Source organism: Rhineura floridana, chromosome 1 (assembly GCF_030035675.1).
Source record: "Rhineura floridana isolate rRhiFlo1 chromosome 1, rRhiFlo1.hap2, whole genome shotgun sequence".
Classification (NCBI taxonomy): Eukaryota; Metazoa; Chordata; class Lepidosauria; order Squamata; family Rhineuridae; genus Rhineura; species Rhineura floridana.
The window spans coordinates 36,265,983-36,280,219 of record NC_084480.1 but is presented as its reverse complement, the minus strand read 5'-3'; the positions used below and the strand labels follow the sequence as shown (position 1 = coordinate 36,280,219).

The following is a 14,237-nucleotide window of genomic DNA, read 5'->3' as shown; positions in this document are numbered from 1 at the left end:
TATTACAATTACCAAAAACAATTGCCAAATGGATACTTGGAGCAGACGCATGAAACGTTTGCATAATCACTTGCTAGTATGCCTTATAGCATCTGAGATCGTTCTTAGTTCAGATGCATTTTAGAATAGCTTCTAGACAGTTCAGTTGACTTTCCAGGTATGAAAGAAATGGACTGATAAACTAGTTTTAAAATGTAAATGAATACCAGTGGATCTATGTGTTTGAGTATATGTAAATCTGGATCTTAAAATTATTTCCTTAGGAGACATAAAGCCACGAAAATGTTATACAATAAGTGTGTATCCATTGTATTCTAATGGTCAAGGAGAAGAAGGATCAGTACAAGCATACCTTCAAGAAGATGGTACATTTAAAGTTATACATAAACTCTTTTGTTGCTCTTTTTCTCACAATGCACTCACTGATAGACATACTGCATGTCACTGTATGAATCTTCAGGTTCATTGTATTCAGTATTTAAACAGTTAAAATTGATCTTTTTATGGAACAACTTATGAGACAAGCAATTACCAACAGTTGGCTCATGTTAATATTTTCCATTGATAGTGCCCGCTAAAGGCCCCACTGTTCGAACAACTAAAGTTGGGAAAAATGAAGCACTTTTAGAATGGAAACCTCTTTCAGTAGAAGAGCAGCATGGATTTATTAAATACTACAATATTACTTATGGAACAACACCTGGAAATAAAACAGGTAATTGAATCTTTGCTTAACATCTTTATATAAATCAACATAGGTGGCCTTTGCTAAAAAGCTGTTCTAAGCTTTACTTGCCTGTTACAGGTTCTCTTGTATCCAGACTCGAGGCATCTTATGTTAGCGTTTATGTTTGCAACAGTGTCATAATGTGTTGTGAGGTGGCACAAGTGTAGTAATTGGTATACCTCATCCTACATACCTTTTTTGCTGACTAATATTTCTGGGAACTAATTTTTCTTTTCCTCATTTGGCTTATAAAACCGTTCTCTTTGATTGTGGCCTGTAAATGCACAAGGTGCAGTCATAAATGAAGCTCAGTCCCCTCCAATCACTCAGGGTCATCTCTCTCTGGTGTGGTGGTGTAATGTGATGTTTAGCTTTTTACAACTTGCTTGAAATACATAAAATATTCAATCTTTCATAACTTGACAAACATAATTTATTTTAAATGTGTCACACTTATAACAAGATCTCTACTTACACTTTCACTTTTCTAGTAGAGCTTTGAACTTCAGATGAGTATTTTGGTGATAGTGGTATTATAAAGTTTGACTTAATAGACATGCAGGCTGAAATACATTCAGATCTTATTGTATTTAGGCTGCAAATTTTCTTTTTATTTGAATTACCAAAGGTAGAATTGTTAGAGAAAACTGGTTCAGCTTTAATAGGTTTAAGGAGATGTCCACTGTTTATATAATGCATATCAAATGGGAAATTTTCACTTCCAGCTGTGATTGTGGAACCTTCCAAGACGGAGTACCCACTGTCATCCTTATCAAGTGACACTTTATATACGGTGCAGGTGGCAGCATACACAAAAAATGGAGGAAAAAAGGGTCCTACTTTTACATTTACTACAAAGAAATTTGGTACGTTCTTACATAAAATGTTCCAATTCTTAAAATACTTTAATTGTTGTTGCACCACTCAGGATGTCTTATGGGTGACAGCTGCACAGTTCTAATTTCATACCTAGTTTGACTTTCAGTATTGCAAACTTAGTATTCCCGACTTAATAATCAAAACATGCACTGAGATGGATCCCTGCTATAAGATGTCTTATTGTTTCTACCATTCAGCTCTGCGTATTATCTACAGTTACCTTTCATTATTATCTCCACATACTTAAGAGAGAGTCTCCTTGGTAGCTGACTGGGTCCAGATTCATAGATCTATCCCCCTTGTTGATGGCCGCCTGCTGGCAGGCAAAACCCTATTTATGTAAACAGGCATTGGCTTATCAGAGCTGGTTTGCTGTGCCCTGTTGTTGTAATTTATGTTTTTAACACATTGCCATTTCCTATTTTTATCTGTTTCTCATTACTTTGTGGTGTTGCTTATTATTTCATGTGGATCAGTTTTTTTATTATGGAGTTTATTGTTGGCCACCTTGGGCACTGTGTTGTTTAAAAGTAGGACATCAGTGTAACAAAAAATATATAGAAGATTTTGCTTACTTGCTACTATGCCTTAAGTGTTATCTTAAGCCCTTAAATATTTTTGCTCAAGCAAAGAAGGTCAGATTCTGAAAGAGTTACTTTGTGCTATTGTTTTAGTCACTTAATAGATTTTAAAAATTAATTTGTGCTAAGCACACTGTTAAGAAACTCTTGAGAAAGAAGTGCTAACTTTTTGTGTTTTACCTTTTAGCGGAAGGAGAAATTGAAGCAATTGTTGTCCCTGTATGTCTCGCATTCTTGCTATGTACTCTTTTAGGTGTATTAGTTTGCTTCAACAAACGAGATGTGTAAGTATCCTTATTTCAACATATTGCATACATGCTATATTAACTCTAGAAGAGGCTTTGAATCACACATGGCCTAGAGTTTGCTCCAAATGATTAAACTGGGACTTGGGAATATTTTTATTTCAACCCAAGGGCTGCATTTCCTTCAATGGTGGGCATGGCCTGAGGCAAAATTGACAGAGCAACAAAAGTTTCCCTTTGTACAGTAGAGTACATTAGAGCCACACAAAAGGCAGGACTTCCTACACCTACACCTCTCCATCCAGGCAAGCAAGCAAGAGGCATTATCACAGTTTGAGGACCATCTCAGACAGGCAAAAGCAGTCAAGGAGGACACAAAACAGGGCCAGGGGAGGGGGGTGAGTCCTGAGGCCACATTCAGCCCCTAGGCCTGAAGTTCACCACTCCTGCATTAAGTAGTACCACAGGAAGAATTTAGTGAATAACATCCACTACTTTTAGCAACAAGTGAATTGTTTGTTTATATTTGGTTTGTTTATATTTGGTTTATATTTGGTTTGTTTATATTTTTAATAAAATAATTTATACATTGCCTATCAGCATTTGAAGAGATCCCAAGTTCATAACATTAAAGCAAATAAGAAGACAAGCAGTAAAGCAAAAGAGCTCTAAAACAAATCGATAACCAGATTCACAAACTGGTAGAAATTAAAAGGTCAAAATCTTTGCCAAATAAATGAGTCGTAACCCATGCCCCTGAACATTGGCTGGGGAGTGGCAATTGAGAGAGGGTTCTGCAGCTGAGAAGGCCCTGTTCCACGTCCCAGTCAGACACGCCTCTTGTGGTGATGGCATGTGGAACAGTGCATCTGGCCGGAATGTGGAACAGGGCCTTTTTGGTTTTGTCACATATTGTATGCATTTCTTTAGAAATAAAGAAGATAAGGATTTGCAGTTTTTGCCTTCGAAGAGCAGCAATGCCATCCATATACTTTACTTTTTTGGTCAAAGCAGATTTTGAAATTTTATTCTGTTTTATATATTTTATGTTTTACTAATTTTGTATACCGCTTCAATTTTTTTCTACATATTAAGTGGTTTATAAATATTAATAAATAACACTTTCACCACAATTTCATGCTGTTTCTGCATTCAGAGTAGAAAGCTAAAAATTGCTTTTATTTTTAAAAAAGAGTCAGTGTTATATATTGGTTAGCATTGGGCTACTAGGAGCTAGGAGACCAAGGTTCAAATCCCCATTCATTTATGAAGCTCACTAGGTAACTCTAGGGCAGTCAATCTCTACCTAACCTACCTCACAGTGTTGTTGTGAGGATAAAATGGGAAGGGAAAGAACCACGTACATCACTTTGAGTTCCTTGGAGGAAAGATGGGATATGAAAGTAATAATAATAAAAACAAATTAAAGTTCGGTTCTGGAAAAAAAAAAAGGCTTTCAAGTACATTGTTCCAAAGGCTGCCTAGATGCATACTGGAGTATTATTATATTTCTTATGCTGTTTTATGAGATTATCTTGCCGTGTTCAAAAACCGCTAGTTAAGTTTGTGTACTTTTTGCTGCTTCCTCAGGAAAGAAAGACCATAGGTCTCTCCCTCATTATGGACATACAAAATGAAATATGACAACTTTTTAAAACTAAACATTTCTGAATGCTGTTTATCACTGTATGTTAACACTTAAATTACATTAGTATTGAAATTTCAATACCTCAGCACAGTCATTACCAAACTGGAGACAATAGTCAAGAAATCAGAAGAAGGCTAGGACTGGAGAGGGCAGCTGTGAGAGAACTAGAAAAGGTCCTCAAATGCAAAGGTGTATCACGGAACACTAAAGTCAGGATCATTCAGACCATGGTATTCCCAATCTCTATGTACGGATGTGAAAGTTGGACAGTGAAAAAGGCTGATAAGAGAAAAATCAACTCATTTGAAATGTGCTGGAGGAGCGCATACCATGGACTGCAAAAAAGACAAATAAGTGGGTGTTAGAACAAATTAAAACCAGAACTGTCACTAGAGGCTAAAATGGTAAGACTGAGGCTATCGTATTTTGGACACATAATGAGAAAACATGATTCACTAGAAAAGACAATGCTGGGAAAACCAGCAGGGAGTAGAAAAAGAGGAAGGCCAAAGAAGAGATGGATTGATTCCATAAAGGAAGCCACAGACCTGAACTTACAAGATCTGAACAGGGTGGTTTATTACAGATGCTATTGGAGGTCATTGATTCATAGGGTCGCCATAAGTCGTAATCGACTTGAAGGCACATAACAACAAGTATTGAAATGACATTACAGCCAAAAAAGATTTCATCTTAATAAATTTGTGTAGTACCTAATCTTTCCTGCCTGTCATTGTTGGCTTTCTGTATCTTGTCTTTTTTATTAGTGTTTTGTGCTGTTACATAATGCAGTGCTCAGTGTTATGTTATCACATGGGAAATGGAAGCACATTAAGGATATTGTAGGGCTTCCTAAAGAGGAGCAATAAACTTGTGAACATAAAAACGTTAAGACTCTGCCTCATTACCAGTGGGGCCTGATGTCCTCTTCTTGATGCAGTGAACATAGGAAGCTGCCGTATACTATATCAAGCCCACTGGTCCTTCTAGCTCAGTATTGTCTACATGGACTGGCAGTGACTTTCCAGGGTTTCAGACAGGGAGTCTCTACCTGGAGATGCCAGGGATTGAATGTGGGAGCTTCTGCGTGCGAGGCAGATGCTGTGCCACTGAGCTACAGCCTTTCTCAGAGCTAGTAATGCTGAATACAGGAAGGAACAGGGAAAGACTTCAGCCTGGCCCAGTATAAGCCTCTCCTGGCTTCCTTTTCTCAGTCATAGTAGTTACCTTCAGACAGAGCTGTCTTCACTTCTAAGAGGAAGAGGCTGGCAGTGGCTTTCCAGCTTCGGCAGGAGATCTAGAGAACTTGTTGCCCCTTTTATCTGCGCAATCTTTTCAATTATTTTCATGGTGTGACCAAATCACAGGATCTCTGTCTGCCTGTTTTTATATAGATATGTGCATGCGAGCACAAGTACAGAGCTCATACCGTACGCACATTAAGAATCTGAAAATGCATTGGTATCAGTTCATCAGCGTCTTATAAACATGCAGAGAATTTTCAGTAGGTTCATGTAATCGCAATGCAATGACTTGTCTCTCTTGATCCTTTGCCAGCATCAAGAAGCACATCTGGCCTAATGTGCCTGATCCTTCTAAGAGTGTTATTGCTCAGTGGTCACCACAGACTCCATCCAAGGTAAAAACACACGCACACAGAGTATTCGGAATTACTCCACCACCAATAAGGCAAAAGAATAGTAATGGATGGAAAAGGGAAGGGGTAACTTGCTAGAAATTAAATATTTTCTTGTGGAGCTGAGTACCATCCATACTTGGGATATGAATTGGTATCCTTGTCACAAAAACTCTTGTAAATGAAATCTTGATGTACAGTTTCAAGTTTCTTAACCCAGTAGTCTTGGAATTGTAAATCTGATGGGGGATACTGGCCAAAACTGTGGACTTGCATTAATTTAAATTAAAACTGAATTTCACAAATTCAGCTCTTACAAATTATCCTAGAAATTAGTAGCTGAGAAAGTGTTGTATTGCAAGAGAAAATATGAATGGAGAGTAGTTTCTCTTCATGTGGCCTCTGCTACAAGGACAGAATGAAGAGGAATAATAACAACACTTAAGAAAAATCTTTTCAAATAAAAGACCCAGAATCTGTTCATTCTTGCACCATGGTAGCAATAAAGATGAATGCCTTTAGAGCAGGGATGAACAGAAGGTAGAGCAGGATTTACTGTATATCTCTATTGCTTTCTGAACCCCAGTTGTTTAACAAAAGCAGTGACTTTTTTCTTCAGATGAGGCTGCTGAAATGAAGAAAGCATAGGGGGAAAGTTGGGAATAGAATTTTGAAGTGCTGAGAGCTCACTTCCCATAATGAAAACAAATTCCTGGACTGAGAGGCACTCAGAGGTGCTCTCTTCCTTAATTCGAAGAGCATGTCTGACGCTGTTTCTAAACCACTATTTGGCACTTGATTCCAGCCGGTGGCTCTTGGGAGTCTAAGAAACAACAACGTGGATTCTGCAAACTTGAAGTCTGCTCACCCCTGCTGTAGGGTACATGCAGATTGCCTCACTGCTACACCCAACTCTCACATGATGAGATTTAAAGACAGAAAAGAAGTATCCAGTTAGTTTTGAGCTCTAGCACTTCTGTTTTGAAATACTGTTGTAGTCCTGCGTTGATAAACTGAAATGTCAAAGATATTGACCATATGCAAAAATGTAAGTAATGTTGATGTGTAATGTTCCTCATTTTTTTAAAAAAAATCCTAAAATGATAGAAAATATGGAAGAAACTTAATTCATGTGATCTCAGCTGGAAATAATGACTTTGGTATGTTGGAGAGGATACAAGCTTACATAAGAAACTTGTACAGTGAATAATGCAGCTCTGGGGTGAATTTTGAATATGAAATATTTCATTCCTAAATAGTACATTGAAATCAGGATTTGAACACTAAGGACAGCACAGTATAGATAATGAACTTAATCAAGTTGCATCATTTAAATGTATCCATAACTATATTTCTGTGTTTCTTTTTTAGCATTTTAAATCCAAAGAGCAGATCTATCCAGACGGCAGCTATACTGATGTCAGTGTGGTAGAAATTGAAGCTGATGACAAGAAGTCTTTTTCTGAACAGGACCTTAAGCCTTTTGACTTGCTTAAAAAGGAAAAAAATGCCTCAGAAGGACACAGCAGTGGTATAGGGGGATCATCCTGCATGTCATCTCCTCGACAAAGTGTTTCTGATAGTGATGAAGGTGAACCTGCTCAGAACACTTCCAGCACAGTGCAGTATTCAACCGTTGTACCCAATGGCTACCGGGACCAGACACCTCCAGTGCAAGTCTTTTCCAGGTCAGAGTCTACCCAACCTCTGCTAGACTTGGAGGAGAGGCCAGAAGACCATCTAGTGCTGGGAAGTGACAACTCAACACCAGGACATTGCTATTTCAAACAGAATTGTAATCAGGATGACACAATCATGGATGAGTCTCATTTGGAAAGGGTAAAACAGATTTCTCCAATAAGTGAGGAAGATACTGCTGGATTTCAGACTTCTCAAATGTATGGCTCTCGCCCTGAGAGAGATGAACATGATGTCATAGCAGGCACCTTCCACCCAAGCCTTGAGGGACTAGCTTCTCAGTTTGAAACTATGAGAGCAAATGCAGTGACGGATGATGAGATACCAAAGTGTTATTTACCACAGACGGTGAACCAGGGTGGTTATATGCCCCAGTGAAAAAGAGAGACCGCCTCCTGATAGGTTTCCAGTTGATAATGTTACTTTGTTCTTATATGTTAAACTGTTTTAAATCTTGCATCTGCTGAACAATTCAGGTTCATTTATAGAGGAGACTGTGGACAGTGGGTTTAGGGACTTTGACCAGATGTTTGATTGGAAGTTTCCAGCTATTCTTACTGAAATAATCCTTCAAGCACTACATCTCATTCAACTTTTCAGACAAATTTGTTGCCTTTCAGTCCTGAAGCACCCTGCTGCATTTTAATGTAGAATGGAAGACACACCTCATTTTGTCAGTGGTGAAGGCATAGAAATGGAGACTGACTGTAAATACCTCCTTACAATTAGATCATGAAGAGATGAAGAGTACTACATTATGAATATGTTCTTTTCATTAGGCTAGTTGCCAACTTTTTAAAAGTAAAAGTACCTTATTTTATCTTGACTGATTGTTTTAAATTAATCTAGAGACCAAAACAGTGGTCCATCCATGGCCAAACTTAGTGGTTTATAACAGAATCAAAATATTAAATGGGGGTCTAATATCCCCAGATTAACTAACTAGAAAGACTCCGTTTATTTTGGGATGTACCACATTCCAGTGTGGCCTCCTTGCCAGTCGAGAACTACAAACCAATGGAGTGAAATATTTTTTCATTTATATGAATCATGACTGTCAAAATGCTAATACTACCTTGAATGCCAGTATTTCATGCCTATCTTGCAATTTGAGCCAAATCTACTGACATTTGGACGTATTTGGAACTCAACCCTGTACAGATAAATATCAATCAGAAAAAAATATGTGCATTTATTTTTTGCATTTTACCAGGATAGGCTTATGAAGTAAATATATTTAGTATTAGATAATGAAGTTATATGGCAAATGCATTTTTAAGGGGGAAAGTCCACTGCTCTTTGTGACTGCCAACACCAGGTTCTAGTATTATCTGCTGCCACTGGTTGATGTTATGAATGCTTAGAGCAGTACAATTAACTGCAGAGTCATTGAGGACCCTAGAAGACCTCCTGAAGAACTGCAATATCGGCACTCTGCATGGAGAATTTTCTCTTCCATCATTGGAGAAATCTGAAAACATTTATTGAAAATCCTATTTGTATTTACTATAAAATCATTAAGTTGGGACTGATTCTGACGCAATCCAGAAACACTACCATTTTAGTAGGAAATAAAAGTTAATATGATTCTTCCTCAACAGTTTAACAATGTGTAAGTGGTTATATTTTGAAATTTTAGTGGCTAGAGATTATATTTTCTTCCCAAGCTGTTGCACTGTAATTGGTGGCTATGTTGAAGATTGGCCAGTCAATCAAACTGCCAGCTCAAAGAAAGGTAGCTGTAAATCACTTTTGAATGTTTTCAGAGGGCTTCATCTAAAAAGAAAATACTCTGGTTGGTTCATAGGCTATAATAATGATAATTTGTGCCATAACCTCCTTAGAATTCTTGTTTATGTTGAGATAGGCATACTCTTTACCTGCTTGTACCTCAGGGCTCCTTAATGTAACTTACATGTAATTATACTTTCATCCAGTGCTTTAAAAATGCAATGAATGCTAGCCTTTTTATTTAAACCATAGTATATTGCTATTTGGCTATTCTTCAGAAACAAATCTTCAAGTTTGCCTTTTTTTCAAGTCTTGAACCTTTATTCAAAGTTAAGATGGTGAATAGTATTCTGTGTCCTTAACTAAGGCTTGCACTCAGGTCCTGCTTGCGGGCTTCCCCCGGGCACCTGGTTGGCCACTGTGAGAACAGGATGCTGGACTAGATGGGCCACTGGCCTGATCCAGCAGTCTCTTCTTACGTTCTTAAGGCTGCAATCCTAACCCCACTTACCTGGGAGTAAGCCCCATTGAATTCAATAGGACTTGCATCTGAGTACACATGGTTAGGATTGAGCTATCAGAGCTTGTCCTAGTAAAATAAATGGAAACTTCTCCGTGACAAAAACGGTGAAGTGTGACCATAATGCACAGTGGAAGGCTGTCTCCTGTGAAAATTCATCTCGGTAGAATATAACACCTTGTCTCTTCTTCACTTTTTCTGAGACTTCTTTCCATAGTGGAATGCCTCAAGTCTTAACTGTGTGAAACCTGGTATCACAAGTGTCAGAATCCCATTTTCATGCCTGTACTGTCAGTCTTCTACAGTTTAATTCTCGTGATACTGTCCAAGTCATTTATACAGAGCATTTATCAGGGCTATTCTACAATCATCTTAATTCATAACAAATTATTTTAACACACATTATTAGTTTCCTGCTAATCACTCTCCAAAATTAAAAAAAAATCTTAAGAAAGTGATGGTTGTGATGTAATGGAGATGCTTGTGCAACTTTTTATTGAACATTTTCACAAATTTATCCCAGGGTATGGTATGAAAGTATGTGGAGCCATCACGTTGCTAAAGCTAAGCAGATCTGGATCTGATCAGCACCTGAAAGGGGGGGCTGCCTAGGAGCTACATGTGCACTGCCTTGGGTTCCATGATGGCAGAAAGGCAGGCTATAAATTTAAGAAAGTAAATTAATTTTGACTTATATGCAGAATATATTTATCTTCCCCTTGTTCCAATTTACATGTTGATGTTATTTCATTCTTCATCATTCTAAATACATATTCTCTCTTGAAGAATTGTTATATATTACACAGAGTATTGACATTTGTTCATGACAAATGACATTTATATGGGGGCAAGGTAGAGGCTGTCTTGATCAACTCAGAATCCTGTTCATGACTACTTAGACATTCCATGGTGTTCAATGGAGCTTGCTCCCAAGTGAATACTGAATTCTAACTTTAAGTTTGCAATCCTGTTCCTTGTCCCATTGACATCAGTGGGACTTTACTTCTGAAATTTTGCCACTGTACAGAGGAAAGATGTCCATTTACAGGCACAGTTTAAATCCAAACTGCACCTACAAATGGACACTTAATTATGATGCCAAGTGACCACATCCATGTCAAGAGTACTGTGAGTGAGTTGCAAGCCAAGCAATTTGGAAACCGCAGCCACAAATGGGTTAGAAATCACAGGCTAATCCTAAACAAGGATGAATTGCATTTGTGGCTCCAGAATGAAAATGTTCAAGTGGTTGGCTTTCACTAAATACTGTTCTGATCTCAAAATAATGATCTAGTGACCCTGTCTTTGCATTCCAGCTCCTCTATGTCAAATGCAGTTAAGGAAAAACAAGTCCTAGATCTAGACTACACTGCCCAGTTGCCCTGTTGTTAAGCTAAGGTTCAAAAGCGTTGCTGCATTTGTCCATGAGTTTTATTAATGTGGTCTGTGGCATATCTGCCTTAAATATTTTTACTGAATTTTAATTGTATTTCACTGGTTTTATTTCTTAATGCTATTACAACTTGCATTCCATAGAATTCAAACTGTAATATAATAAAATACAAATCATACAGGATCTAGCACAGAGCATTACTGTTGCTACAACAGGCAGAAAAAGCAAGACATTTGCCTATTTTCAAAGAGTCTATGGGGAGGGAATAGTTTGGGAACCACTGCATTACTGGGATGTTTATGTTCCCAGGAATTGTTGAATTTATGGAATGATGGCATGTACAGCAATATAGATGAAGAATATGAACAAAAGAGCCTGCTGGATCCAGCCAGTGGCCCATCTAGTCCAGCATTCTGTTCTCACAGTGGCCAGCTCGATGCCTCTGGGAAGCCCACAAGGAGGACCTGAGCGCAACAGTACTCTCCGCCTCTCCTGTGGTTTTGAGCCACTTGTATTCAGTAGCATACCGCCTCAGTGCAGGTAGAGCATACCATCAGGGTTAGTAGCCTAAAAGCAGTCAGTTTTGTGATATTAGAGAATCCTTTCGTTTGGGAAAACTCCAAACTTGAAAACATTAGGATTTTTGGTAGAAAAAATTTTTATAAAGAGGCTGCTATTCCATGTCTGCTTGGATATGAGGTATGATAGCTACATGCAGAGGTATTTGCCGATACTGAAATAAATTTGAGAAAGCTTCTAGCAATAACCCTTGCTATTAAGCTGCTGGGTCTTTCTCAATTTAACCTGGATGCCCAAACAAGACTTTGAAGACTTTCCTTAAGCTTAGGTTATGCATGCCGCCTTACTGCTCAATACACAGTTCTAACCTTGAAACAGAAAGACTGAGATTTTGCTTGGTTTGGCCGCATCGAAGCTAATTTATGACAACAAAAATGTCTCCTAGTGTTGCTTGCCTTCCTCAGCTATGTCACATATCAAATTGCCTGCATCCAGCTACATAACAGGCAATGTAAGGTAAAAGCTTACCTACATGTTATACATGTATCCTTGTGGTTTATCTCTTCACATGCTTCCTCCTGTGACCTGCTTACTCTGTATTGAGAAAGCAGCACTTGATGACACTGACCTGAAACACTGCTTTCAACTGAAAAACACAAAACCAAAAAAATAGAAAGCCTTTGTTTTTAAACCAGAATTTTTATGAAGGAAACCAAAGTCAAAATTTGAGGGTTTTTTTTTGCCAGCCCTTTGTGTGAGGGGGAATTGTGTAATAAAATTCTACATGCATGCAATGTTGTACATTTTAGATTTCAAACTAATAGTTATTGTTGGTCTGAGTATGACTTATGTTAACTAACCGTTGGATAATTTATAATGCATGGATTTAAACAATATGCAATCTGATCCTATGCATGTGTAGTCAGCATAGCAATAAGTCTGAGTTCAGTGGGACTTGCACATGGATGTGCATAGGATTGGAGTCAGTGAGGTTAAATTTAAATTCAATGACATCTCTGCAACCTCCAGGCACAGATGTGCTGAAGCAATGCATCCCTATACACTGAGTGATATTTATACATAGGCTATGCGAATTGTAGGTACAATGTGGGTTCAGTAACAGATCACATGATACATGCATGCTGTTCTCTGTAATATGTAATACGCCCATTGTCTCCTTCCCACCGATATTGCTTCATACTGTTTGTTGACTAAAGTGATGGATCAACAAAATGCATCAACAAAATGTTTGGAGACGTACAACGCTGTGAAAAAGTATTTGCCCCGTTTGTTCACTCAGCTTCCCTTTTCTCTAATATTAGGTTTTGGTTCAAGATCTGATAACATTCAGGGCCAAAAATATGCAACAATGCAGAAAATCAAACAGGGCAAATACTTTTCATGGCATTGTACGTGGCTGGAGCATTAGCTAGAGAACAATGTCTGAGTCTGCAAACAAAAAAGTAAAACATCTGTGAAATTTTGATGAGTGTCTTGTAACTTGCTGCTTTTTATAGATACTGTTACAGGATTGGGATGGATGGTGTCTTTAAGACCCCTTTCAAGCCTCTGAGTTTGAATCTGTATAGATGGAGAGCAACCTGCTGAACTAGTCACACTAATTCCTTTCTTAATCATTCTGGTCTCTGCGTGGTGGGCTGATCTGCATATCAAAAAATGTGGCCCAGAGTAGTCCTGTTATGTGAACTCTTTCAGGAGAGAGGGCCTCCTCCCGGCTAACTTGACTGGAAAATAGAAGTTCATAAACACTACATTTGAACGTTGGCTCAGAGTAATGCATTTTATATTTGCACAGTGCTTAAGCTTGTAGCAGGGCTTGCCTATGCTGCAGCTTGCTGCAACCATTTTCAGTCTTTTACATTCCTAATTAAGAATACTTGCACTGTCTTTGAGTAGCCACAGCTGCCAAACTGGAACCCTTGACAAGGTTTCTCTAGTTTCTCTTGATGTGATCTTTTGTGTCAGCCAAGACCCAAGAGGAAAGATCAAAGATGAGGCAGAGCTTTGGCGTTACAACCATTCAACTTCAATATGCCACATTTTAGTGAGGATTTCTTTCCACTTAAAAAAAAAAAAGGAAGCTATGCAAACATAACTTTCAAGTGTGCCTGGAATAATTTGCAGAAGTTCTTGGACAGCTGCTTCTGGTCACTGACAGTCAATTCAGCTCCAGCTAAGCACGGCCTTGTAGTATAGACAAGCCCTTGGCTTTTCTTTATATAAAAACATGATACCCATCCTCATCTCTGTATAAGTGCATATTTGTTGTCCTAGAAGTGTTGTGAAAGCTATTAAGTTAGTGTTTGTATTTTTGTAGCCTTCAATGTCTTTCTCTGGATCACCATGTATGTACATGTATGTTGTTTTTCTATCTAAATAAGATTATAAAAAATAAAAAGTATCTTTTTGTTTCTCAGTATTTGCCAGCTTTGTTTTGGCACTAAACTAATTACTACCATGTGGTTGAGGTGGTTTTTTTGCTCTGTTTTCAAATGTTATGTTACATGATATGTTAGCACAGTGGTTACAAAATTGTGACTCGGGACACACTGCTGTGCTACGAGAGAAGTTGATATACATCTCAAAAATTCTCTTTTTGATGCCATCACCTCTATATGTTACTGAATGCTGAAATGATG

The 14,237-nt window shown here is 38.1% G+C and overlaps 1 protein-coding gene across 1 annotated transcript in view; it reads left to right on the top strand.

The window, feature by feature from the left end:
• IL6ST (interleukin 6 cytokine family signal transducer) overlaps positions 1 to 14,014 on the top strand; it is a 64,367-nt gene extending 50,353 nt beyond the window's left edge. Inside the window, exons 11-16 of the mRNA XM_061618217.1 lie at positions 264 to 365; positions 569 to 715; positions 1,453 to 1,593; positions 2,375 to 2,471; positions 5,638 to 5,719; positions 7,088 to 14,014. Coding sequence (XP_061474201.1) covers positions 264 to 365; positions 569 to 715; positions 1,453 to 1,593; positions 2,375 to 2,471; positions 5,638 to 5,719; positions 7,088 to 7,792 — 1,274 coding nt within the window. The 3' untranslated portion in view covers positions 7,793 to 14,014. The remainder of the gene's footprint in view (positions 1 to 263; positions 366 to 568; positions 716 to 1,452; positions 1,594 to 2,374; positions 2,472 to 5,637; positions 5,720 to 7,087) is intronic.
• The last annotated feature ends 223 nt before the right edge of the window (positions 14,015 to 14,237 follow it).